A 27,515-nucleotide genomic window follows, 5' to 3' on the forward strand; every position below is an offset into this window, starting at 1 on the left:
CTCGTCGAATATTTAAAAATATTATAACAAGATGTATCCACCAATCCAAAGAAAGGATAGGCAGGAGCTAGGCAGCCCGCCGTGCCGCTTTGTGGACAACGACTCCCATTGATTGGGCGGAGAGACATGTATTTTTTTATATAATCCTTAATTAACTAGGCAAGTCAGTTAAGAACAAATTATTATTTACAATTACGGCCTACCCCGGGCAAACCCTGACGACGCTGGGCCAATTGTGCGCCGCCCTTTGTCTCTTGTCAGTATATCCATAATCACAGCCACAAAGTAATAATTGATTTTCTAAGATCCGATTTGAAACCAAACCACACTGATAACCGTATGCCTAAATTTAAATTAATTGTTGTTTTCATTCATTTTTACGAAATAGGCCAATTTGGACTTTGTGGCTGTGGTAACTAGTCGATAACATGAATCAGTGTATGTGAACGTGAGTAGATTAACTTGAAAACAACGGTCGGACATCTTGGACGCAGTTCCAGTGCTTCTTTAGTTATTATTATTATACCTAGGCAAACATAGTTTTAATCATGACGTCAATTTAATAACCCGGAAGAGGTTCCTCACGGGGTCAGATCCATTTTCGTAGCTAAATGGTGAATTCTTGAAACACATATTTTTTGATAATTCAGTGGTATGTGTGTGATCGTTAAAAAGTCGTCATGTTAGTGTTTCGTTAAACGTCATAATTTATCCCTCTCTTTAGCCAGACATTTGGCTTGTTAACTTAGATACTCACGTAAGTAGCTGCTGGCTAGGTTAGCTGTAACTTGCTAGCTGTCAGACAGTCTGTGTTTTGGTTTGGTTTTTCGTAGAGAAGAATCGTCATTCTTTCATAACACATGAGTGTATCACTGGTCGTTATCCGTCTGGAGCTCGCAGACCAGTCTCTCTCTCCACGGAATTTCCAATACACCGCCGGTGAGTTTAATCATTTCAGATTTACTACCGACGTCACCAACTTGCTAGATACTAGCACCAGCTAGTTAGCTAGCAACTGTTAATTAGCTAGTCCACAGTGACAAATTGTTTTGTTTTTTGCACTCTTCCTCACAGGAGTATGAGGACTAGGAGCATGAGAACTAGCTAGGCTAAAACATTTAATATTCTGAGCCTCAGCATCAGAGCAAGTCACTCTCCCCTCTAAGCAGTAACCTGCTCAGGTTACGTTTTCTGGAACACATTTGGCTCCGAGTAACATCAGTGACTCAGCCATTATGGCAAATTATCTACACACATACACACACTGTTTTGGATGATGATAATAGGTATTGTATTGTTCCAGAAGTTGATGCTTTGTGTTTGTCTAGTCTCCCTCTTTCTACCTGTCCCCCTCTCTGCCCCTGTAGCTGAGGATATGTCAGAGGAGGATTTGCAGGAGAAAGCTCTGGGCTCAGCCAGGCTTTCTCTGAGTGGGAAGACAGAGCTGGAGAGAGCAGCAGTCCTACACCAGCACATCGGCAGCAGAGCCATGGGAGACATGGTCATCGAGACCATCGCACCCAACCCTGGTAAAAATTAGGGTGTATAGCTATATTGATTACATATTTATTGAATGCAATTCTGAACACAAACCAATGTATTATTGATTGTTGGGGTTTAATAATGCTGTAATAAATGTTGAGTGTGTTTTTTTAATAAGGGTTGGGATGTGTTATGACATTTTGAGATTTCATAAAGAAAATACAGCTGTGAATATCAGTCTGTCAGACTTCATAGGAATAGAAATCTCTAGTTAAACCTCATCTCTCCTCTGTAGATAAAGGAAAGGTTGAGCAGACTGGGGCAGAGGGAGAGGAGGGTGGAGGAGCCCGCCCTCTAGAGAATCAACCAGACGAGAGGGACCCTAATGAGGGCACTACAGAGGACAGTGCCGATGGCACAGAGACGGCTCCAGACTCGCCCTCCAAGCATCTTCCAGACCAGATCTCCTTCTTCAGTGGAAACCCCTCAGTGGAGATAGTCCACGGCATCATGCACCTCTACAAGACCAAGTGAGTCTCTACTGCTGTATGCAACACTCAGTCTAAACCCCTTGGCTTTATATTTCAATAACATTTCAGTCATTTAGTAGACTAGCTCAGTTGGTAGAGCATGGCGCTTGCAATGTCAGGATAGTGGGTTCGGGACCACCCAAATGTAAAATGTATGCACACATGACTAAGTCCCATCGGATAAAAGCGGCTGCTAAATTGTGTGTGTTTATATATATACATACATACATACATACATACATACAGTTGAATTCGGAAGTTTACATACACTTAGGTTGGAGTCATTAAAACTCGTTTTTCAACCACTCCACAAATTTCTTGTTAACAAACTATAGTTTTGGCAAGTCGGTTAGGACATCTACTTTGTGCATGACACAAGTAATTTTTCCAACAATTGTTTACAGACAGATTATTACAGTTATAATTCACTATATCACAATTCCAGTGGGTCAGAAGTTTACATACACTAAGTTGACTGTGCCTTTAAACAGCTTGGAAAGTTCCAGAAAATTATGTCATGGCTTTAGAAGCTTCAAAAATGCTAATTGACATAATTTGAGTCAATTGGAGGTGTACCTGTGGATGTATTTGAAGGCCTACCTTCAAACGCAGTGCCTCTTTGCTTGACATCATGGGAAAATCAAAAGAAATAAGCCAAGCCAAAATTGTAGACCTCCACAAGTCTCGTTCAAACTTGGGAGCAATTTCCAAACGCCTGAAGGTACCACGTTCATCTGTACAAACAATAGTACGCAAGTATAAACACCATGGGACCACACAGCCGCTCATACTGCTCAGGAAGGAGACGCGTTCTGTCTCCTAGAGATGAATGTACTTTGGTGTGAAAGTGCAAATCAATCCCAGAACAACAGCAAAGGACCTTGTGAAGATGCTGGAGGAAACAGGTACAAAAGTATCTATATCCACAGTAAAACGAGTCCTATATCGACATAACCTGAAAGGCCGCTCAGAAAGGAAAAAGACACTGCTCCAAAACTACCATTAAAAAAAGCCAGACTACAGTTTGCAACTGCACATGGGGACAAAGATCGTACTTTTTGGAGAAATGTCCTCTGGTCTGATGAAACAAAAATAGAGCTGTTTGGCCATAATGACCATCATTATGTTTGTTTGAAAAGGGGGAGGCTTGCAAGCCGAAGAACACCATCCCAACCGTGAAGCATGGGGGTGGCAGCATCATGTTGTGGGTGTTCTTTGCTGCAGGAGGGACTGGTGAACTTCACAAAATAGATGGCATCATGAGAAGGAAAATTATGTGGACATATTGAAGCAACATCTCGACATCAGTCAGGAAGTTAAAGCTTTGACGCAAATGGGTCTTCCAAATGGACAGTGACCCCTAGCATAATTCCAAAGTTGTGGCAAAATGGCTTAAGGACAACAAAGTCCTAGGTCCTTGTACCTAGCATCGAGCATGGTGGCGACACAGTAAAGAGGCTCAGAGAATGCCACCGAATCGCTTGTTCACAGCCTCTAGTAGAGTACTTTTCCAGGTTAACCCCACGGTCTGTGTCGGCAGTTTTGTTGAGCAGGTGTTTCAATGCCATGACAGAGGGTATCACGTCTGCTGCAGACGCAGTTGATGAGCTTATTTCTCAAGTCAGTTGTTAGAATGGAGCTAGGAGTGTGTTCATGTTTCCAAGATATTCTCAAATTTCATTGAAATGGCAGCAGCGGTATGAGAACCAGCACATTCTTGAGCATGCAATACGGCTTTCCTCAGTACGAAATCCTCGTCGACCCACTGTTCTGTCAGACTCAGCATGCTCACGGGCTGACATGGCTGGTCCAAATGTCAGTCGTGAAGCTAATAACAGTGATGCACGCCCATAGCAAGTAGCGCATGGATGTGCGTTTCAACAATACTGTGTTACTCCGGTAGGGCAACATCTAAAAAACAAAGCCTACTTGGTACTGTGTACTGGGGCTCGAGTTGCTCGACCAGTCGGCAAAAGCCAACATCATCCGCGACAGAACGGTTGATTGTCAAGGGCAATGAATTTCATTATCTTGGTGTTAATGGATTTCGCCTTTGAGTTGTCTCGCTGAAATGTTCTTACTTTTTCAAATGACTTGAACTTGTTTAGTTGTTGGAAGTGGGCGCTTAGTCTTTTTCTGCTTTTGTTCTAAGTAGTCTCTGAACGTCTGGAGGGTGATGCACTTTCAAATGAGTAATTAGGTTTGTGGTATTGAAAGATTTCACTTTCTCCCCTCAGGAAATAATAGCAGCACGAACGTTGCATATGGCCTTTTTGTTATCTTCCTTTGAAACTTCAAAATAGATCCACACAGCAGACATTGTGGGCCAGGTTAGGAATGTTGTGTTGCACATGTAGCGATGTATTTTTCGTAGCATCATTACGTCATCTACCTACGTTTATATAGGTATGCACGTCAACTTTGACATCGGTTTTGCACATCAGCGTTAAACTAGACATCGGGCCGATGCAGATGTTGGCATTTTTAGCTAATATCATCCGTTTCCGATATGTTTACCGATATATCATCCACCCCTATACAATTCCCCATAATGACAAAGTAAAAAATAAAAATTCAAAAGTTTATCTTGGGAAAAAATGTAAATTTACAGCCTTGAGTCTTCTTGGGTATGACACTACAAGCTTGGCACACCTGTATTTGGGGAGTTTCTCCCATTCTTCTCTGCAGATCCTCTCAAGAGCTGTCAGGTTGGATGGGGAGTGTCGCTGCACAGCTATTTTCAGGTCCTTCCAGATATGTTTGATCGGGTTCAAGTCCAGGCTCTTGGCTGGGCCACTCAAGGACATCCAGAGACTTGTCCTGAATCCACTCCTGCGTTGTCTTGGCTGTGTACTTAGAGCTGTTGTCCTGTTGGTAGGTGAACCTTCATCCCAGTCTGAGGTCCTGAGTACTCTGGAACAGGTTTTCATCAAGGATCTCTCTGTACTTTGCTGTGTTCATCTTTCACTCAATCTTGACTAGTCTCCCAGTCCCTGCCGCTGAAAAACATCCCCACAGCATGATGCTGCCACCATGCTTCACCGTACGCATGGTTCCAGGTTTCCTCCAGACGTGACGCTTGGCATTCAGTCCAAAGAGTTCAGTCTTGGTTTCATCAGACCAGAGATTGTTGTTTCTCATGGTCGGAGAGTGCTTTAGGTGCCTTTTGGCAAACTCCAACTGGGCTGTCATGTGCCTTTTACTGAGGAGTGGCTTCCGTCTGGTCACTCTACCATAAAGGCCTGATTGGTGGAGTGCTGCAGAGATGGTTGTCCTTCTGGAAGGTTCTCCCATCTCCACAGAGGTGCTCTGTATAGACAGGTGTGTGCCTTTCCAAATAATGTCCAATCAATTTAATTTACCCCAGGTGGACTCCAATCAAGTTGTAGAAACATCTAAAGGATGATCAATAGAAACAGGATGGACCAGAGCTCAATTTCGAGTCTCATAGCTGGATACTTGTGTAAATGTATTTTTTTTTAAATGCAGTGTAAAATAAAGACTTATTTTCCACCATAATTTGCAAATAAATTCATTAAAAATCCTACAATGTGATTTTCTGGATTCTTTTTTCTCATTTTGTCTGTCATAGTTGAAGTGTACCTATGATGAAAATTACAGGGCTCTCATCTTTTTAAGTGGGAGAACTTGCACAATTGGTGGCTGACTAAATACTTTTTTGCCCCACTGTATGTGTGTGTGTGTAATATATATATACTGAACAAAAATATAAACGCAACATGTAAAGTGTTGCTCCCATGTTTCATGAGCTGAAATATAAGATCCCAGAAATGTTCCATACACCGTAAAAGCTTATTTCGATCAAATTTTGTGATCAAATTTGTTTACATCCCTGTTAGTGAGCATTTCTCCTTTGCCAAGATCATCCATCCACCTGTCAGGTGTGGCATATCAAGAAGCTGATTAAACAGCATGATCATTACACAGGTGCATCTTTTGCTGGGGACAATAAAAGCCCGTTCTAAAATGTGCAGTTTTGACACCCAACACAATGCCATAGATGTCTCAAGTTTTGAGGGAGCGTGGCTTCACAACCGCAGACCACGTGTAACCACGCCAGCCCAGGACCTCCACATCCAGCTTTTTCACCTGCGGGATTGTCTGAGACCAGCCAGCCGGACAGCTGATGAAAGTTTGTGCAGACCCTCAATATCTCAGAAACCATCTGCGTGCTCGTCGTCCTCACCAGGGTCTTGAACTGACTGCAGTTTGGCATGTCGTAACTGACTTCAGTGGGCAAATACTCCCCTTCGATGGCCACTGGCACGCTGGAGAAGTGTGCTCTTCAAGGATGAATACCGGTTTCAACTGTACTGGGCAGATGGCAGACAGCGTGTATGGCGTTGTGTGAGCGAGCGGTTTGCTGAGTTGCCCCATGGTGGCGGTGGGGTTATGGTATGGGCAGGCATAAGCTACAAACAACGAACACAATTGTATTTTATCGATGGCAATTGGAATGCACAGAGATACCGTGATAAGATCCTGAGGCCCGTTGTCGTGCCATTCATCACCGCCATCACCTCATGTTTCAGCATGATAATGCACGGCCCCATGTTGATCTGTACACAATTCCTGGATGTTGAAAATGTCCCAGTTCTTCTATGGCCTACATACTCACCATGCTTGTCACTCATTGAGCATGTTTGGAATGCTCTGGATCGATGGTGTGTTCCAGTTACCGCCAATGTCCAGCAACTTCACACAGCCATTGAAGAGGAGTGGGACAACATTCCACAATCAACAGCCTGATCAATTCTATGAGAAGGAGATGTGTCGTGCTGCATGAGGAAAATGGTGGTCACACCAGATACTGACTGGTTTTCTGATCCACACCCCTACTTTTTTTTAAAGGCATCCTTGACCAAGAGATGCATATCTGTATTCCCAGTCATGTGAAATCCATAGGTTAGGGTCTAATGAATGTATTTCATTTGACAGATTTCCTTATGAACTGTAACTCAGTCAAATCTTTGAAATTGTTGCGTTTATATTTTTGTTCAGTATATGTAGGAATGATTTCTCACGAAACCTAGACCAATAAATACCAGGATTTGGGGGATTTTAACTAAATGTAATCCATAGAATAGTCCTTTGGACGAAGGATAATTGACATACTGTATATTTGACATATTAAATGACATTTTGGCCTTTGCTCAGGCCTCCTTTAAGACTTCATAACGTCTCATCTGTAGATGCTACAAAGCTAAAATTGGTGTCATGAAGCTTTACCCACTTTCTCTGTAATATGAGTATCATATCAAAATACATTAATTTATGAATATTGGAAAGTATAAACATGAATATAGAAAACCCCATTTTTGATTTGGCAAATCCACAGGCCACAATCAACAGCCTGATCAACTCTGTGATGGAGGTGCGCTGCATAAGGAAAATGGTGGCCACCAGTTACTGACTGGTTTTCTGATCCATTCCCATAATATATATTTTTGTTTAAGTATCTGTGACTAACAGATGCATATCTGTATTCCCAGTCATGTGAAATCCATAGATTAGAGCTTAATGAATTTACTTAAATTGACTGATTTATTAACTGTAACTCAGTAAAATCTTTGAAATTGTTGCATGTTGCGTTTTTATATTTTTGTTCAGTGTACATGCATACATAGTCTATCCTTTGACTATAGTATACCAAAGATATGATTTATTGACAAGGTATCTCACTGGCATTGAAACAATTTGGTTTCCCCTGTCTGTCCCCTCGCAGCAAGATGACATCCCTGACGGAGGACGTGCGTCGCAGTGCCATGCTGTGTATCCTGACCGTCCCCTCCACCATGACCAGCCACGACCTCATGAAGTTTGTGGCACCTTTTTATGACGTCATGGAGCACATGAAGATCATACGAGACCCCACCCCTAACCAGTACATGGTGCTGATTAAGTTCAGTAGCCAGGTGAGATGAGTAAGATCATAGAACACTGCGTTTGTTGTATTTTAAGGTCTGCTTATGAACTGTGTAATTATTTACTCGGGTCTCTCTCTCACCTTTCTCTCTGCCCCCCTTCCAGGCTGACGCAGATAGTTTCTACACAGCGTGTAATGGCCGTACGTTCAACTCCATAGAGGACGCAGTCTGCCAGCTGGTCTATGTGGAGAGAGCCGAGGTCATCAAGTCTGAGCAGGTGCCGTATGTACACTAGTCCCTTTAAAGACTGTCTTAGCAGTGTACCTGCAGGATATGGATTATAATAATCTTTCTCTCCCTCCCTCCCACCCTCAGGGTGCCAGTCTTCCAGTGATGGAGCTGACAGAGCTTCCTAAGTGTACCGTGTGTCTGGAGAGGATGGACGAGTCAGTGAACGGGGTTCTCACTACACTCTGTAACCACAGCTTCCACAGCCTGTGTCTGCAACGCTGGGAGGACGCCTCGTGAGTACTTCGGCCTGATTCAACTCGCAACTAGGGACGATACCAGTATCGCAATATTTTTTCCTATGGCAAAAATGAAAACGCAAAGCAGACCTCACTCTTTGGTCCTTTAAAAACCTGCTGTTTGTAAAATATTGTGTGCCATAGCTTGGAAAATACATAAATGTGACTCTGGATGACAACATAATGACGTTTGTTTCCAACATTAGGGCTGTTTTCGTGTTTTGTTTCCTTGCCGGGATACTAACGAGTATCGCGATACTGGTATCATCCCGGCCCTACTCACAACATGGCCTTGTGTTTCTTTCTCCATCCTTCCTCTCTCTGGCCAGTGAATCACCGTCATGTGCTGCTGTTTTATCCCTGTGTTTTGGATGGGTCCTTTTTTGACACAACATTTGAACAATATGGCATTGTGTTTTAGCATGGGGACAAAAAAAAGTGGTAGCTGGTAGTTTTGATGTGTGTTTTAAAGGTGTTGACTGTTCTGTTCCAGCTGTCCTGTGTGTCGGTACTGCCAGACCCCAGAGCCTGTAGAGGAGAACAAGTGCTTTGAATGTGGCGTACAGGAAGTAAACATTATTTACATACTAAAACGGCATACATTTGCATACCTCTAAAGGTACTCCTGTCATTTACAGTTGCTATTGGTGTAAAAAAATGAGCACGGTTCATGTTTTCCCTCCTACGCCCCTCCCCCTGGTTCATGTTTTTCCCTCCTACGCCCCTCCCCCTGGTTCATGTTTTTCCCTCCTACGCCCCTCCCCCTGGTTCATGTTTTCCCTCCTACGCCCCTCCCCCTGGTTCATGTTTTCCCTCCTACGCCCCTCCCCCTGGTTCATGTTTTCCCTCCTACGCCCCTCCCCCTGGTTCATGTTTTCCCTCCTACGCCCCTCCCCCTGGTTCATGTTTTCCCTCCTACGCCCCTCCCCCTGGTTCATGTTTTCCCTCCTACGCCCCTCCCCCTGGTTCATGTTTTCCCTCCTACGCCCCTCCCCCTGGTTCATGTTTTCCCTCCTACGCCCCTCCCTCTCCAGAACCTGTGGATCTGTCTGATCTGTGGTCATATTGGCTGTGGTCGCTACGTCAGTCGTCATGCCTACAAACACTTTGAAGAGACGCAGCACACGTACGCCATGCAGCTCACTAACCACCGTGTCTGGGACTATGCTGGAGGTACAGCAGACTGTGGGGAGTTAAGACTTCTGTCTGTGTTTTTAAACGCCAATGTGTATAAAACGCTGTGTGTAGCATTGCAGCGGTGCTTAACTGATTGTGCGTGCGTATTGTAGATAACTATGTTCACAGGCTGGTGGCCAGTAAGACTGATGGGAAGATGGTTCAGTACGGGTGTGAAGGAGAAACCTGCCATGAGGAGAAGATAGACGCTCTGCAGTTAGAGGTGTGTGTGTGTGTGTGTTTCTGGTTTTACTATCCTTGTGGGGACTAGAAGTCCTCACACGGATAGTAAAACAAGGAAATATCGGACAAAGGGGGACATTTTGCCGGTTCCCACAAGGGAAAGGCTATTTTAGGTGGGCCAAACTTTTTGGGGGGGCCCACGACCCCATTTTGTTATCTGAAAATTCTTGCGAACACAACCATGTGGGAAAAAGTATGTAATCAACAGCCAATGTTAACTTTTTTTATTTGGGACTATGGCAGTCAATTGAACAGTATTTCTGATTGTCTTCTCAACTCACCATCACATACTTTTAATGTGGGGTTATGACAGTCAATTACAGATGAGTCTGACATACTGTCTCTTATCTCACCGCCACTAATGAGGTGGGTGTGCTTGATGCATGTCGAGTCAGAGCTTCTCAAAGTCAGGGGCCGTGGTTGACAGTTACTGTTACCATCCTACTCTAAGGGAGATGGCTGGGTATTCACTTTGAGTCAGGAACCAAAACTCCTCCGTAGTGACCCGTTAATGCGTTGTCTGCATCATTCAGTCACAATGACAGCTCGATCAGCTGTTCGATTTCACTTACCGCCATGTCGACTGAGCCAGGATCACAGTCAAACGGATTGAGAAGTAGGTCCTAAAGTGCTCTTCCAAGCGTTGGCGGTGAGCAGTCATCACTGGTGTGGGACACTTACTGATGCTGTTTTCTGTTAGAAACCTGCACAGCCGAGGGAAGGGGGCATGGTTCTATTTTGAAAGTCTCTCTCTCGCCTCCCGGGTGGCGCAGTGGTCTAGGGCACTGCATCGCAGCGCTAGCTGCGCCACCAGAGTCTCTGGGTTCGCGCCCAGGCTCTGTCGCAGCCGGCCGCGACCGGGAGGTCCGTGGAGCGACGCACAATTGGCCTAGCGTCGTCCGGGTTAGGGAGGGTTTGGCCGGTAGGGATATCCTTGTCTCATCGCGCTCCAGCGACTCCTGTGGCGGGCCGGGCGCAGTGCCCGCTAACCGAGGGGGCCAGGTGCACAGTGTTTCCTCCGACACATTGGTGCGGCTGGCTCCCGGGTTGGAGGCGCGCTGTGTTAAGAAGCAGTGCGGCTTGGTTGGGTTGTGCTTCGGAGGACGCATGACTTTCGACCTTCGTCTCTCCCGAGCCCGTACGGGAGTTTTAGCGATGAGACAAGATAGTAATTACTAGCGATTGGATACCACGAAATTGGGGAGAAAAGGGGGTAAAATTTATTTATTTTTAAAAAGAAAAAAAAGAAAGTCTCTCTCTCTAATAAGAATTCTTAGTTTACAATCGAAGTTACCTGCTGCAGTGTATCTCCGAGTTCTGTGCTCAGCTTTTTTCCCGCCAGTTGCTCTCGGTGCATCATACAACGCGTCCATATGGCAGAGGGAGACACAGGCCTGCCCGCCTTAGATGGATGTCCATCTGTGAAAAAGACCACCATTTGGATCAACATGGAATCAGTTTTCGTCAATAGAGCCATGCAACACACTGAACATCCTCTGTGCCCTATTTCATGCTCGGGAATCATGAGACAGAACAACGTGTCCTCGTGAATAGCATCCCCCGAACAAAAGTCAATGCATGGGCATCTCGGCCCTCAAAGCTAACGTTCATTTGGAGAGCGTAAGCTGGGGAGTTTGAGTCGTTCAGTCAGTGATTTCTTGCTTGCTATCAATAGCATCAATTCTTAGTTTAACAGTGATATCTGACAAAGGTGTCGATGTGATTTTCTGTGCCTCTGCCTCCCCACATATTGTTTTCACCATATCAATTGCGGCCGGTAATATCAAAGTCTCTGTGATAGTGTGTGGTTTCATGTCCTAGCGGGCCTATCCATTCACCATGGGAATGATTCGAGCGGCCTTTACCCATGATCTAAGGGCACGCTGAATCATTTTCATTTCGATTTTTAAGGTTAACCACATTACAATGATTTTGAGATACTAAGATATAATATTTTTGGGGGGGTGTAATTTTGTGAATTTTCCTCCAACTACACTGTCATATCATGCAACCGCTAGTTGGAGAACCACTGGTTCAGGGGGTTAGGTTAAGTGTTAGGGAAAATACGATTTTGAATGGGAATCCGTTTTTTAGTTCCCACAAGGATAGTTAAACAAGTTTGTGTGTGTGACACCCTATTTTTCATTCTAATGTAATGACATCAACTTACAGTTTGATGTGTTATATAATATGGCAAAAAAAGTGTGACCTATTGTTAGTTAACTTCTTGCAACTATAGGGGGTGCTGTTCTGCATTAGCATTTTTTGGTCTCCAAATTAAACTGCCTCGTGCTCAATTCTTGATCGTACAATATGCATATTATTGTTATTATTGGATAGAAAACACTTTCTAGTTTCTATAGCCGTTGGAATTTTGTCTCTGAGTGGTACAGAACTACTTCTACAGCACTTTTCCTGACAGGGAGTCAGATTTCAGAAATTTTGACCCCTGATCTGGGGTCGGTTTTAAGGTGCCTGTAAATGCTACTGAGAAACCGACACTGCCTACGTCTTCCTCTGGGTGTCAGTACGTCATCACGCTTTGAATGGAGTCGATTGCACAATCAGAGCCACTATAAAACAAGAAAACGTGGAAGTACCGTCCTTTCCTTCGCGCGTCTTACGCAAGATGGACATCGGGCTTGCCTCTTTCCAAATGGTTGTTTAGCCAGTGATATTTCTCCGGTCATGTTTTTAGTCGTTATAGTTGTTAAAAACATCATAATGTAGTTAATTTGAACCGTTTTATAGCAATTTATATCCGTTTAGTGCGATTTTGAGGAATTTCTTTGTCGTGCACTTTGAAGCTTTGGTCACGTTTCGGGGTCTCGGTCAATGTTAGTGGACATTTCGAAGGACAGAGGACATCTATCGACCAAAAGAAGATTAGACCCAAGAAAGGATACATTGCCCAAGAATCTGATGGAAAATCACCTCATAGTAAGAAATATTTAATATGATAAATCGTTGTTCTGTCGAAATATTTTAAACGCATAATCCGCCATTTTGTTTGTTATCGCTTCACTTGGCGAACCCTGTATTGCACAGTAAGGATAATTTTAGAAATGTAAATCAGCGGTTGCATTAAGAACTAATTTGTCTTTCGATTCCTGTCAACCCTGTATTTTTTAGTCAAGTATATGATTAGCTTTCGATTAAACTAGATCACTCTGAAAGATGACGTCCGACATTTTGAGCCTTGATTTGCTAGTATTTTCATTGTATAACCACGGTTTTGTATGGCTAAATATGCACATTTTCGAACAAACTCTATATGTATGTTGTAAAATGATGTTACAGGAGTGTCATCGGAAGAATTCTGAGAAGGTTAGTGAAAAAATTAATATATTTTGGCGATGATTACGTTATAGCTCTCTTTGGCTTGAATCGATGCTCTGGTAACGTTTGCACATGTGGTATGCTAACTTATCGATTTATTGTGTTTTCGCTGTAAAACGCTTAGAAAATCTGAAATATTGTCTGGAATCACAAGATCTGGGTCTTTCCATTGCTATGCTTTGTCTATTCTTATGAAATGTTTTATGATGAGTAAATTGGTCATACACGTTGCTCTCTATAGTAATTCTAGTCGAGTTGTGATGGTCGGTGCAATTGTAAACTGTGATTTCTACCTGAAATATGCACTTTTTTCTAACAAAACCTATCCTATACCATAAATATGTTATCAGACTGTCATCTGATGAGGTTTTTTATTGGTTATTGGCTATCAATATCTTAGTTTAGCCGAATTGGTGATAGCTACTGGTGGAGAGAAAAAATGGTGGACAAAGAAATTGTGTATTTTGCTAACGTGTTTAGCTAATAGATTTACATATTGTGTCTTCCCTGTAAAACATTTTAAAAATCTGAAATGGTGGCTTTATTCACAAGATCTGTATCTTTCATCTGGTGTCTTGGACTTGTGATTTAATGATATTTAGATGCTACTATCTACTTGTGAAGCTATGCTAGCTATGCTAATCAGTGTGTGGGGGGGGTGGGGGGTGATCCCGGACCCGGGGTAGAGGCTCGTGAAAGGTTAACACACGTGTTAAAGAAGATTTGTCTCCCCCAGAATGATCTTTCCTCTTTCTGCAGTATTCTTACCTGCTAACGAGTCAACTGGAGTCCCAGCGCATTTACTGGGAGAATAAGATAGTTCACCTGGAGAAGGACACAGCGGAGGAGGTAGGAATCAATGCTGCATGTCTATCTGTCCATTCACCTAAGTGCCTGATTCAGTGTGTGTGTGTACGCATCTGTCCAGCTGAATGTGTGGTTCATGTATGCTTGGTGTGTGCGTACGCTCATGCCCTGTGTGTGTTTTAGATCAACAACATGAAGGCCAAGTTTAAGGAGACCATAGATCGCTGTGATAACCTGGAGCGTCGGCTGGGAGAGCTGGCCAAGGACAAACAGAGCATGGACAAGAAGTAGGTGGAGCCTCTCACACTGCAGCTGTCAATCATCCTGACACCGTAGTATTTTAGAATCAGTAGAATCTGCTTGTGGATTGCACGTACATAGTCATGCTGTACGTCATCGTGCTCTCTCTAAAGTAGAGAAGTTGTTATTGAGAATCTGTGTGTCTTGGTAGCACCATCTACCTGGAGGTGGTAGGTACATATTCATGCTGTATGTCGTTGCCCCCCCCCCCCCCCAGGTGTGGTCAGCTGTCGACCCGTGTGACAAAACTTGGTCATGAGCTGAAGGAGGAACAGGAAATGAACCGCTGTCTGAGAGCTAATCAGGTTCAACTACAGGCCCAGCTGGCCGAGGAGGAACGCAAGGCGAGAGAGACGGGTGAGTCAGAGGGAGACTAGAGCCATACTTTGTGGACATAATCTTTATCTGGGAGTGTAATGGATGACAATATTATCTAAATGACAAGTCCATCCTATCTCCCTCCCCCAGGCGAGCGTAAGGATGGGGTGATAGCCGAGCTCCAGGAGCAGCTGAGAGATGTCATGTTTTACCTGGAGACCCAGCAGCAGATAGAAGGTCTTCCTCCAGAGACCAGGACTGAGATACAGGAAGGAAGCATCAACATCGGCGCAGCAGCCACTCCCGCCCCAGGACCCTCCGCCATAGGCAGAGGCCGCAGGGGGCGGTCCAAAAGGGGGAAGTAGAGAGGACACAACTAGGAAGTGGAGAGATGAAGGGAAGTCGGATGCCGGAAGTGACCCACAAAAATGACATTATTGAAGTGTGTGTGAGTGCGTGCGTGTTTGTGCCTTTGTGTGTGCCTGTGTTTGTGCTTTGCAAAAGGACCCTGGCTCCTTAGACACTATTTGGAGATGAAGAGGTCAGAAGTTAGGTGTATATCTCTGCTTTAAGGCGCCCACTTTGCTGAATTAAAAAATGATTGATTTGAAAGAGGTTTGCTCTTCTCCCTCGTTACATCATTTTTGGGGGGTTGACCTGCTAGTTTACGTCCTTAAAGAAGGAGGAGAGATTCATGGGAATAAGGAAGTGAGTAAACCGGACAGTAATGATCGAAAGAAAGAAAATACCTCTCATGTTTGATTATGCAGGCTTTTTTTGTGTGTTACTACAGTTTACATGAGTTGTTTAGAAAGTGGGCTGGATCAGTGTGAAGTTCACTACCAGCTGGTTCTCCGCACTTTTGTCATCTGTTTTATCAAACATCTGATTCATCTGATCTCATGAAATGTCATGACTCAGTCCTATCGTGAGAATGGGGTTTCTGCTGGGTTTTTTTTCTTCATTTTGATCATTTTAACGTGTCAGAACGGAAGATCCGAGATTTAAGTCAAGTGCTGAAATGTTTAATTTCTCAATTTACGAATGACCTGTGTTAGACCTATAGACTGTTATGTGGCTGGTGCTTTGGCATTCCTACACAGCTGAGATGTGCATCTGTACAATCTAGAATATATAATACCAGGGTTTGACATCAAGGGTTGCCCTATTTCCTTGGGCAAATGACTTTAGCAGCCACGCAAGTTGAGCCTGCACTGAGGTTTCCCCATTGGGCAGGTGATTTTTTGTTGTTGATGTTGTGTGAAAATAACCAAACTGCAAATAATTCCAGTAGCCTAAAACTGATCTTTCTGTTTCCTCCCGATTGTTTAAGTGAAAGACAGACAATTTATCGCATTTATAGTCAGGCAAGTTTAGCCAGCCTCGTATTTTTTGAAAATACAAAAAATTCCAGTACTGATGTTTCTGATTCCTCCCCTATGTGTAGGGGAAAGGCAGGAAATACATGGCACTTCTGCATGTAAATAGCAAATAAAAACATTTGGGGCAAGTAATAAGAATCTTCGGACAAGTGCCAAGCAGATTTTTTTCGTGAATCCCTGTAATGCAGTACAATACTCTACAAATACAGTCTACATCAGTTTCACTCCTGTTTCCATGCACCTACCTGTATGTATGCGACCACCATATTCTTCACTAACAACCCACCTCGGTCAAGCATGAAAGAGCATTATGAGCTGTTTGTGTTCCTTGTTTACGTTCCTGTGTGTTTGTGTTGCATTTCTAAAAGCCTTCCAGTATGTTCTGTTCAGGCACAGCTTTCCACTATAGTTTAGCATCAATATTGTTAAAAGCATGGTATCCAGGTCAACATAGACATTCAAACGGTACACAGCTGCATACCACCTTTTATTTTAGCAGTTTAAGTTTTCACTGTGTTTTGTATTCATGTTGTTAAACTTCTTATGGCTGCATCCCTCTACCGGGATCGATATGGCAACAGCCAGTGAAAGTGCAGGGCGCCAAATTCAAACAGAAATCTCATAATTAAAATTCCTCAAACATACATGCGTCTTATATCATTTTAAAGGTAATCTTGTTGTTAATCCCACCAAAGTGTCCGATTTCAAATATGCTTTTCAGCGAAAGCACAACAAACGATTATGTTAGGTCACCACCAAACCACAATAAGCGCAGCCATTTTTCCAGATATAGCAGTCACAAAAAGCAGAAATATAGAAAATGAATCACTAACCTTTGATTATCTTCATCAGATGACACTCATAGGACTTCATGTTACACAATACATGCATGTTTTGTTTGATAAAGTTCATATTTATATCAAAAAATCTGAGTTTACATTGGCGCGTTACATTCACTAGTTCCAAAAACATCAAGTGAATTTGCATAGCCACATCGTTTCAACAGAAATCGATAATGTCCGTTATTTATGTCCAATTAGCTACTTTGGTTAGCGCGTTTGGTAAACAATTCCAAAGTCACAAAGCGCGTCCACTATAACGTGACGAAATGTCCAAAAGTTCCGTAACAGTCAGTAGAAACATGTCAAACGATGTACTGAATCAATCTTTAGAATGTTGTTAACATACATCTTGAATAACGTTCCAACCAGAGAATTAGATTGACTTCAGATGAGCAGTGGAACGGAGGTCCTCCTCATGTGAACGCGCATGCGAAAGCATGGTCAGCTCGTGGCAGTGGTGACTAATTCCTGTCTCCTTCGGCCCCCCTTCACATTAGAGTCATCAGACAAAGTTCTATTGACTGTTGACATCTAGTGGAAGCCGTAGGAAGTGAAAACTCATCAATATCTCGCTGTAATTTCAATGAGAGCTTGGTTGAAAATCTGCCACCTTAGAAAAAATTCAAACAGGAAGTGGAACGTCTCAGGTTTTTGCCTGCCATATGAGTTCTGTTATACTCACAGACATAATTCAAACAGTTTTAGAAACTTCAGAGTGTTTTCTATCCAATACGAATAATAATATGCATATATTAGCAACTGGGACTGAGGAGCAGGCAGTTTACTATGGGCACCTCTGTGCACCTTTCATCCAAGCTACTCAATACTGCCCCTGCAGCCATAAGAAGTTTTAAAGCTCTCAATAAATTATCTTACTATTTGTACTCTGGGTGAGGGTGTTTGTTCTGTAATGTGCAGTTCTAGCTCAGTTGAGTATTGAATGCTGTTGCTTTAAGTAGGTTGTTAGGGAACAAAATTAAACGTTGGTTCTGGTGTTATACTTCGTATTCCATGTTATAGAGAAGAACACGATATATGATATACTTTATTGCCCCTGAGGGGAAATTTGACTTGGACAATAGAGCAGCACTCTATCTTCCACACACTGAGTGTCCAAAACATTAGGAACACTTTCTTAATTTTGAGTTGCACCCCTTTTTGCCCTCAGAACAGCCTCAATTCGTAGGGGCACGGACGCTACAAGGTGTCAAGCATTCCACTCCAATGCTTCCTTCAGTTGTGTCAAGTTGGCTGGATGTCCTTTGGATGTTGGACCATTCCTGACACGCAAGGTAAACTGTCGAGTGTGAAAAACCCGGCAGTGTTGTAGTTCTTGACACACACAAACCGGTGTGCCTAGCACCTACGACCATACCCCGTTCAAAGGTACTTAAATATTTTGTCTTGCCCATCTTGCCATTACACAGTCCATGTCTCAAGGCTTAAAAATCATTCTTTAACATGTCTCCTCCCCTTCATCTACACTGAAAATCACATTGTAGGATTTTTAATGAATTTATTTGCAAATTATGGTGGAAAATAAGTATTTGGTCACCTACAAACAAGCAAGATTTCTGGCTCTCACAGACCTGTAACTTCTTCTTTAAGAGGCTCCTCTGTCCTCCACTCGTTACCTGTATTAATGGCACCTGTTTGAACTTGTTATCAGTATAAAAGACACCTGTCCACAACCTCAAACAGTCACACTCCAAACTCCACTATGGCCAAGACCAAAGAGCTGTCAAAGGACACCAGAAACAAAATTGTAGACCTGCACCAGGCTGGGAAGACTGAATCTGCAATAGGTAAGCAGCTTGGTTTGAAGAAATCAACTGTGGGAGCAATTATTAGGAAATGGAAGACATACAAGACCACTGATAATCTCCCTCGATCTGGGTCTCCACGCAAGATCTCACCCCGTGGGGTCAAAATTATCACGAACGGTGAGCAAAAATCCCAGAACCACACGGGGGGACCTAGTGAATGACCTGCAGAGAGCTGGGACCAAAGTAACAAAGCCTACCATCAGTAACACACTACGCCGCCAGGGACTCAAATCCTGCAGTGCCAGATGTGTCCCCCTGCTTAGGCCAGTACATGTCCAGGCCCGTCTGAAGTTTGCTAGAGAGCATTTGGATGATCCAGAAGAAGATTGGGAGAATGTCATATGGTCAGATGAAACCAAAATATAACTTTTTGGTAAACTCAACTCGTCGTGTTTGGAGGACAAAGAATGCTGAGTTGCATCCAAAGAACACCATACCTACTGTCAAGCATGGGGGTGGAAACATCATGCTTTGGGGCTGTTTTTCTGCAAAGGGACCAGGACGACTGATCCGTGCAAAGGAAAGAATGAATGGGGCCATGTATCGTGAGATTTTGACTGAAAACCTCCTTCCATCAGCAAGGGCATTGAAGATGAAACGTGGCTGGGTCTTTCAGCATGACAATGATCCCAAACACACCGCCCGGGCAACGAAGGAGTGGCTTCGTAAGAAGCATTTCAAGGTCCTGGAGTGGCCTAGCCAGTCTCCAGATCTCAACCCCATGGAAAATCTTTGGAGGGAGTTGAAAGTCCGTGTTGCCCAGCAACAGCCCCAAAACATCACTGCTCTAGAGGAGATCTGCATGGAGGAATGGGCCAAAATAACAGCAACAGTGTGTGAAAACCTTGTGAAGACTTACAGAAAACGTTTGACCTCTGTCATTGCCAACAAAGGGTATATAACAAAGTATTGAGAAACTTTTGTTATTGACCAAATACTTATTTTCCACCATAATTTGCAAATAAATTCATTAAAAATCCTACAATGTGATTTTCTGGATTTTTTTTTCTCATTTTGTCTGTCATAGTTGAAGTGTACCTATGATGAAAATTACAGGCCTCTCTCATCTGTTTAAGTGGGAGAACTTGCACAATTGGTGGCTGACTAAATACTTTTTTGCCCCACTAAGTATTTGATACATCAGAAAAGCAGAACTTAATGTTTGGTACAGAAACCTTTGTTTGCAATTACAGAGATCATACATTTCCTGTAGTTCTTGACCAGGTTTGCACACACTGCAGCAGGGATTTTGGCCCACTCCTCCATACAGACCTTCTCCAGATCCTTCAGGTTTCGGGGCTGTCGCTGGGCAATACAGACTTTCAGCTCCCTCCAAAGATTTTATTTTGGGTTCAGGTCTGGAGACTGGCTAGGCCACTCCAGGACCTTGAGATGCTTCTTACGGAGCCACTCCTTAGTTGCCCTGGCTGTGTGTTTCGGGTCGTTGTCATGCTGGAAGACCCAGCCACGACCCATCTTCAATGCTCTTACTGAGGGAAGGAGGTTGTTGGCCAAGATCTCGCAATACATGGCCCCATCCATCCTCCCCTCAATACGGTGCAGTCGTCCTGTCCCCTTTGCAGAAAAGCATCCCCAAAGAATGATGTTTCCACCTCCATGCTTCACAGTTGGGATGGTGTTCTTGGGGTTGTACTCATCCTTATTCTTCCTCCAAACACGGCGAGTGGAGTTTAGACCAAAAAGCTCTATTTTTGTCTCATCAGACCACATGACCTTCTCCCATTCCTCCTCTGGATCATCCAGATGGTCATTGGCAAACGCTGCAGGATTTTAATCCATGACGGCGTAGTGTGTTACTAATGGTTTTCTTTGAAACGGTGGTCCCAGCTCTCTTCAGGTCATTGACCAGGTCCTGCCGTGTAGTTCTGGACTGATCCCTCACCTTCCTCATGATCATTGATGCCCCACGAGGTGAGATCTTGCATGGAACCCCAGACCGAGGGTGATTGACCGTCATCTTGAACTTCTTCCATTTTCTAATAATTGCGCCAACAATTGTTGCCTTCTCACCAAGCTGCTTGCCTATTGTCCTGTAGCCCATCTCAGCCTTGTGCAGGTCTACAATTTTAGCCCTGATGTCCTTACACAGCTCTCTGGTCTTGGCCATTGTGGAGAGGTTGGAGTCTGTTTGATTGAGTGTGTGGGCAGGTGTCTTTTATACAGGTAACGAGTTCAAACAGGTGCAGTTAATACAGGTAATGAGTGGAGAACAGGAGGGCTTCTTAAAGAAAAACTAACAGGTCTAACAGGTCTGTGAGAGCCGGAATTCTTACTGGTTGGTAGGTGATCAAATACTTACGTTATGCAATAAAATGCAAATTAATTACTTAAAAATCATACAATGTGATTTTCTGGATTTTTGTTTTAGATTCCGTCTCTCAAAGTTGAAGTGTACCTATGATAAAAATTACAGACCTCTACATGCTTTGTAAGTAGGAAAACCTGCAAAATTGGCAGTGTATCAAATACTTGTTCTCCCCACTGTACAAAAGTATGTGGATACCAAATGAGTGGATTTGGCTATTTCAGCCACACCCGTTGCTGACAGGTGTATAAAATCGAGCACACAGCCATACAATCTCCATACACAAACATTGGCAGTTGAATGGCCTTACTGAAGAGCTCAGTGACTTTTAACACGGCACTGTCACAGGATGCCACCTTTTCAACAAGTCAGTTTGTCAAATATCTGCCTTACTAGAGCTGCCCCAGTCAACTGTAAGAGCTGTTATAGTGAAGAGGAAACTTCTAGGAACCACAACGTCTCAGCTGCGAAGTGGTAGGCCACACAAACACAGAACGGGACCGTTGAATGCTGAAGCACATAGCGCATAAAAATCGTCTGTCCTCAGTTGCAGCACTCACTATCAATCAAATCAAATCAAGTTTATTTTATATAGCCCTTCGTACATCAGCTAATATCTCGAAGTGCTGTACAGAAACCCAGCCTAAAACCCCACACAGCAAGCAATGCAGGTGTAGAAGCACGGCGGCTAGGAAAAACTCCCTAGAAAGGCCAAAACCTAGGAAGAAACCTAGAGAGGAACCAGGCTATGAGGGGTGGCCAGTCCTCTTCTGGCTGTGCCGCGTGGAGATTGTAACAGAACATTGCCAAGATGTTCAAATGTTCATAAATGACCAGCATGGTCAAATAATAATCAGGAGTAAATGTCAGTTGGCTTTTCATAGCCGATCATTAAGAGTATCTCTACCGCTCCTGCGGTCTCTAGAGAGTTGAAAACAGCAGGTCTGGGACAGGTAGTACGTCCGGTGGACAGGTCAGGGTTCCATAGCCGCAGGCAGAACAGTTGAAACTGGAACAGCAGCAAGGCCAGGTGAACTGGGGACAGCAAGGAGTCATCATGCCCGGTAGTCCTGACGCATGGTCCTAGGGCTCAGGTCCTCCGAGAGAGAGGAAGAAAGAGAGAAGGAGAGAATTAGAGAGAGCATACTTAAATTCACACAGGACACCGGATAAGACAGGAGAAGTACTCCAGATATAACCAACTGACCCTAGCCCCCCGACACATAAACTACTGCAGCATAAATACTGGAGGCTGAGACAGGAGGGGTCAGGAGACACTGTGGCCCCATCCGATGATACCCCCGGACAGGGCCAAACAGGAAGGATATAACCCAACCCACTTTGCCAAAGCACAGCCCCCACACCACTAGAGGGATATCTTCAACCACCAACTTACCATCCTGAGACAAGGCCGAGTATAGCCCACAAAGATCTCCACCACAGCACAAACCAAGGGGGGGCGCCAACCCAGACAGGAAGATCACGTCAGTAACTCAACCCACTCAAGTGACGCACCCCTCCTAGGGACGGCATGAAAGAGCACCAGTAAGCCAGTGACTCAGCCCCTGTAATAGGGTTAGAGGCAGAGAATCCCAGTGTGAGAGGGGAGAGGATAAGACAGGATGAGAGGGGAGGATAAGACAGGATAAGTCTCTGGAAGCAATCTCAGGACAATAACTGTTCGTCGGGAGTTTCATGAAATGGGTTTCCATGGCCAAGCAGCCGCACACAAGCCTAAGATCACCATGCACAATGCCAAGCATCAGCTAGAGTGGTGTAAAGCTCGCAGCCATTGGACTCTGGAGCAGTGGAAATGCATTCTCTGGAGTGATGAATCACACTTCACCATCTCTCCTCTCCCCTCATCCTGTCTTATCCTCCCCTCTCATCCTGTCTTATCCTCTCCTTTCCCCTCTCATCCTGTCATATCCTCTCCTCTCCCCCTCTCCTTTGTAATGTGATAAGGTTGCTAGAATGATTTCTCTTCCAACAAACACTGTTTTATTTCATGCATCGAGAGAGAGGGAGACAGCCATCCAGCCAGCCAGTCGCCTTTTTCTGTTACCCCTTACACCACATTGTCACAATCCTCAGTCTTGATCTTCTGCTCTGTGTGTTCCTCTGAGTCATCAGTCTTTCATCCTCTGGACTGTGTACATACACACACACCCTGCGAGTGTGTACATCACTACAAGCAACCATGACACTATTAATAGTTCAACATCACTGGTACACACTCTCTGAAGACTTGCCAAGATGATGTGTGTGTGTTTGATTGGTGGAAGAGTGGAAAGTGGGGTGTGAAATACACTGCTGGAGGAGAGAGCAAGAACGAGCACAAGAGAGAGAGAGAGAGAGCAGGAACCGGAGTGATCTGCAGTGAGACACGTTATTTTGTCTCTGTCAGTGCAGTATCTGACTGTCACATTAATACACTTTGTAAACATAAGTATGTGGACACCCCTTCATATTAGTGGATGTGCCTATTTCAGCCACAGCCGTGGCTGACAGGTGTATCAAATCGAGCACACAGCCATGCAATCTCCATAGACAAACAATGGCAGTTGAATGGCCTTACTGAAAAGCTCTGTGACTTTCAACGTGGCACCATCATAGGGTGCCAACTTTCCAACAAGTCAGTTTGTAAAACGTCTGCCCTGCTAGAGCTGCCCCGGTCAACTGTAAGTGCTGTTATTGTGAAGTGGAAACGTCTAGGAGCAACAAGGAGCAAAATTGTCTATCCACGGTTGCAACTCTCACTACCGAGTTTCTAACTGCCTCTGGAAGCAACGTCAGCACAATAACTGTTTGTTGGGAGCACCATGAAATAGATTTCCATGGCCGAGCAGCCGCACACAAGCCTAAGATCACCATGCGCAATGCCAAGCTTTGGGTGGTGTGGTGTAAAGCTCGCCGCCATTGGACTCTGGAGGAGTGGAAATGCATTCTCTGGAGTGATGAATCACACTTCACCATCTGGCAGTCCGACGGGCGAATCTGGGTTTGGCGGATGCCAGGAGAAAGCTACCTGCCCCAATGCACAGTGCCAACTGTAAAGTTTGGTGAAGAAAGAATAATGGTCTGGGGCTGTTTATCATGGTTAGGGCCCTTAGTTCCAGTGAAGGGAAATCTTAACGCTACAGCATACAATGACATTCTAGACGATTCTGCTTCCAACTTTGTGGCAACAGTTTGGGGAAGGTCCATTCCTGTTTCAGAATGACAATGCCCCCGTGCACAAAGCGAGGTCCATACAGAAATGGTTTGTCGAGATTGGTGTGGAAGAACTTGACTCTCCTGCACAGAGCCTTGACCTCAACCCCATCGAACACTTTTGGGATGAATTGGAACTCCGACTGCAAGCCAGGCCTAATCACCCAACATCAGTGCCCAACCTCACTAATACTCTTGTGGCTGAATAGAAGCAAGTCTCAGCAGCAATGTTCCAGCATCTAGTGGAAAACCTTCCCAGAAGAGTGGAGGCTGTTATAGCAGAAAAGGGGGGAACCAACTCCATATTAATGCCCATGATTTTGGAATGAGATGTTCGACGATCAGGTGTCCGCATACTTTTGTTCATGTAGTATAAATACATAGGGGGGAACACCCTCATACACCCCCCTCCCCACCAACCAAAAATTTTCATAAGTTCATGTCAGAACACAAAACACTATTTTATGAGGATATGACTTACCATTGCTGAGATATCTTAGTTTCAAGTTATCGCGAAAGGTCAAAAAGGTCACAAACAGGTCCATGTTAATCCTTAGTCAATAATGGCACCAAACCACCTGTCTGGATTTTTTATTCAACACGTTTTGTCCAATATCTTATATATTCAAGTTTAAGAATGTATCAAGCACGGAGTGCATGCACCGATGTGTGTGTCACACGAGTTTGTACGAGTTTCTAACATGCTGATCTGAAGTAAAGACGTTCAGTTTAATTGCACAACAAGCCTCCGTGCATTTGTAACATTTGGCGATGAGGTTGGCCGAGTTGAGCTTACCTTCACCATCTCCGTTTCTCCCCATACCCGGAGATCAACCTGCATAGCGTCGGGAAGTAGGGGTGCTGAGGGTGCTGCAGAAATAAAAAATCGTAATATATATATATTTTAATAATTATATATTTATTTTTTTACAAAATGTGTGCACTGTAATAGTCCTGTATATTGCCATCTGCAGTGCAGGCAAAAGTTTGCAGCACACCCATCTCCAAACGACTTCCTGCGGCTATGTCAACCTGTACCATGGAATCACTGGCTGGTTTCAATCGTTCCAGTTGTACACTACCATTCAAAATGTTGGGGTCATTTAGAAATGTCCTTGTTTTTTAAAGAAAAGCACTTTTTTCCCCCATAAAAATAACATCAGATTGATCAGAAATACAGTGTAGACTTTGTTAATGTTGTAAATGACTATTGTAGCTGGAAACGGCAGATTTTTTATGGAATATCTACATGGGCGTACAGAGGACCATTATAAGCAACCATCACTCCTGTGCTCCAATGGCACGTTGTGTTAGCTAATCCAAGTTTGTCATTTTAAAAGGCTAATTGATCATTAGAAAACCCTTTGGCAATTATGTTAGCACAGCTGAAAACTGTTGTGAAGGTGGTAAATGACCTTCTAATGGCGTCAGACCGAGGCTCTGCATCTGTCCTCGTGCTACTAGACCTTAGTGCTGCCTTTGATACCATCGATCACCACATATTTTTGGAGAAATTGGAAACCCAAATTGGTCTACACGGACAAGTTCTGGCCTGGTTTAGATCTTATCTGTCGGAAAGATATCAGTTTGTCTCTGTGAATGGGTTGTCCTCTGACAAATAAACTGTACATTTTGGTGTTCCTCAAGGTTCCGTTTTAGGACCACTATTGTTTTCACTATATATTTTACCTCTTGGGGATGTCATTCGAAAACATAATGTTAACTTTCACTGCTATGAAGATGACACACAGCTGTACATTTCAATGAAACATGGTGAAGCCCCAAAATTACCCTCGCTAGAAGCGTGTGTTTCAGACATAAGGAAGTGGATGGCTGCAAATGTTCTACTTTTAAACTCGGACAAAACAGAGATGCTTGTTCTAGGTCCCAAGAAACAAAGAGATCTTCTGTTGAAACTGACAATTAATCTTGATGGTTGTACAGTCGTCTCAAATAAAACTGTGAAGGACCTCTGCGTTACTCTGGACCCTGATCTCTCTTTTGACGAACATATCAAGACTGTTTCAAGGACAGCTTTTTTCCATCTACGTAACATTGCAAAAATCAGAAACGTTCTGTCCAAAATTGATGCAGAAAGATTTATCCATGCTTTTGTTACTTCTAGGTTAGACTACTGCAATGCTCTACTTTCCGGCTACCCGGATAAAGCACTAAGTAAACTTCAGTTAGTGCTAAATACGGCTGCTAGAATCCTGACTAGAACCAAAAAATGTGATCATATTACTCCAGTGCTAGCCTCCCTATACTGGCTTCCTGTTAAGGCAAGGGCTGATTTCAAGGTTTTACTGCTAACGTACAAAGCATTACATGGGCTTGCTCCTACCTATCTTTCCGATTTGATCCTGCCGGACATACATACCTACACGTACGCTACGGTCACAAGACGCAGGCCTCCTAATTGTCCCTAGAATTTCTAAGCAAACAGCTGGAGGCAGGGCTTTCCCCTATAGAGCTCCATTTTTATGGAATGGTCTGCCTACCCATGTGAGAGACACAGACTCGGTCTCAACCTTTAAGTCTTTACTGAAGACTCATCTCTTCAGTAGGTCATATGATTGAGTGTAGTCTGGCCCAGGAGTGTGAACGTGAACGGAAAGGCTCTGGAGCAACGAACCGCCCTTACAACGCTGTGTACTACTCCCTTCACAGAACAGCACAAACTGGCTCTATCCAGAATAGAAAGAGGAGTGGGAGGCCCCGGTGCACAACTGAGCAAGAGGACAAGTACATTTGAGTGTCTAGTTTGAGAAACAGACGCCTGACAAGTCCTCAACAGGCAGTTTCATTAAAATAGTACCCGCAAAACACCAGTCTCAACGTCAACAGTGAAGAGGCGACTCCGGGATGCTGGCCTTCTAGGCAGAGTTGTAAAGAAAAAGCCATATCTCAGACTGGCCTATAAGAAGAAAATATTAAGAGGGGGAAAAGAACACAGACACTGGACAGAGGAACTCTGCCTAGAAGGCCAGCATCCCGGAGTCACCTCTTCACTGTTGACGCTGAGATTGGTGTTTTGCGTGTACTATTTAATGAAACTGTATGTATCAGCTGTATATGACCAGGTGAAAAAATCTTTCCAAGCCAAACCATATCATGCTACATACAGCCTATATCGTTGTCACCATTTGCTAAAGTAACGTCATAGTCAACATAGCTAATAGAACTAACACGTAAGTAAACTCACTACAGTCATGCAGTATCATTACAGTGTACAGTCAGTAAGCAGTTTAGCACTTACACTGGCGGTCCCCGGTGGCAATAAATTAGTAAAGACCAAAAGCGTACCTTGACCTGG

At 43.9% G+C, this 27,515-nt stretch overlaps 1 protein-coding gene across 1 annotated transcript; it reads left to right on the forward strand.

Annotated features, from left to right (window-relative positions):
- The first annotated feature begins 453 nt into the window (after positions 1-453).
- LOC139543757 (BRCA1-associated protein-like) lies at positions 454-16,130 on the forward strand. Its single transcript, XM_071350137.1, has 13 exons — positions 454-939; positions 1,368-1,529; positions 1,778-2,012; positions 7,759-7,948; positions 8,064-8,177; positions 8,276-8,424; positions 8,921-8,996; positions 9,462-9,600; positions 9,717-9,826; positions 13,945-14,034; positions 14,176-14,279; positions 14,510-14,649; positions 14,761-16,130. The coding sequence occupies exons 1-13, from the start codon at positions 861-863 to the stop codon at positions 14,973-14,975; spliced, it is 1,803 nt and encodes a 600-aa protein (XP_071206238.1). The 5' UTR covers positions 454-860; the 3' UTR covers positions 14,976-16,130.
- The last annotated feature ends 11,385 nt before the right edge of the window (positions 16,131-27,515 follow it).

This window comes from Salvelinus alpinus, chromosome 18 (assembly GCF_045679555.1).
Source record: "Salvelinus alpinus chromosome 18, SLU_Salpinus.1, whole genome shotgun sequence".
NCBI lineage: Eukaryota > Metazoa > Chordata > Actinopteri > Salmoniformes > Salmonidae > Salvelinus > Salvelinus alpinus.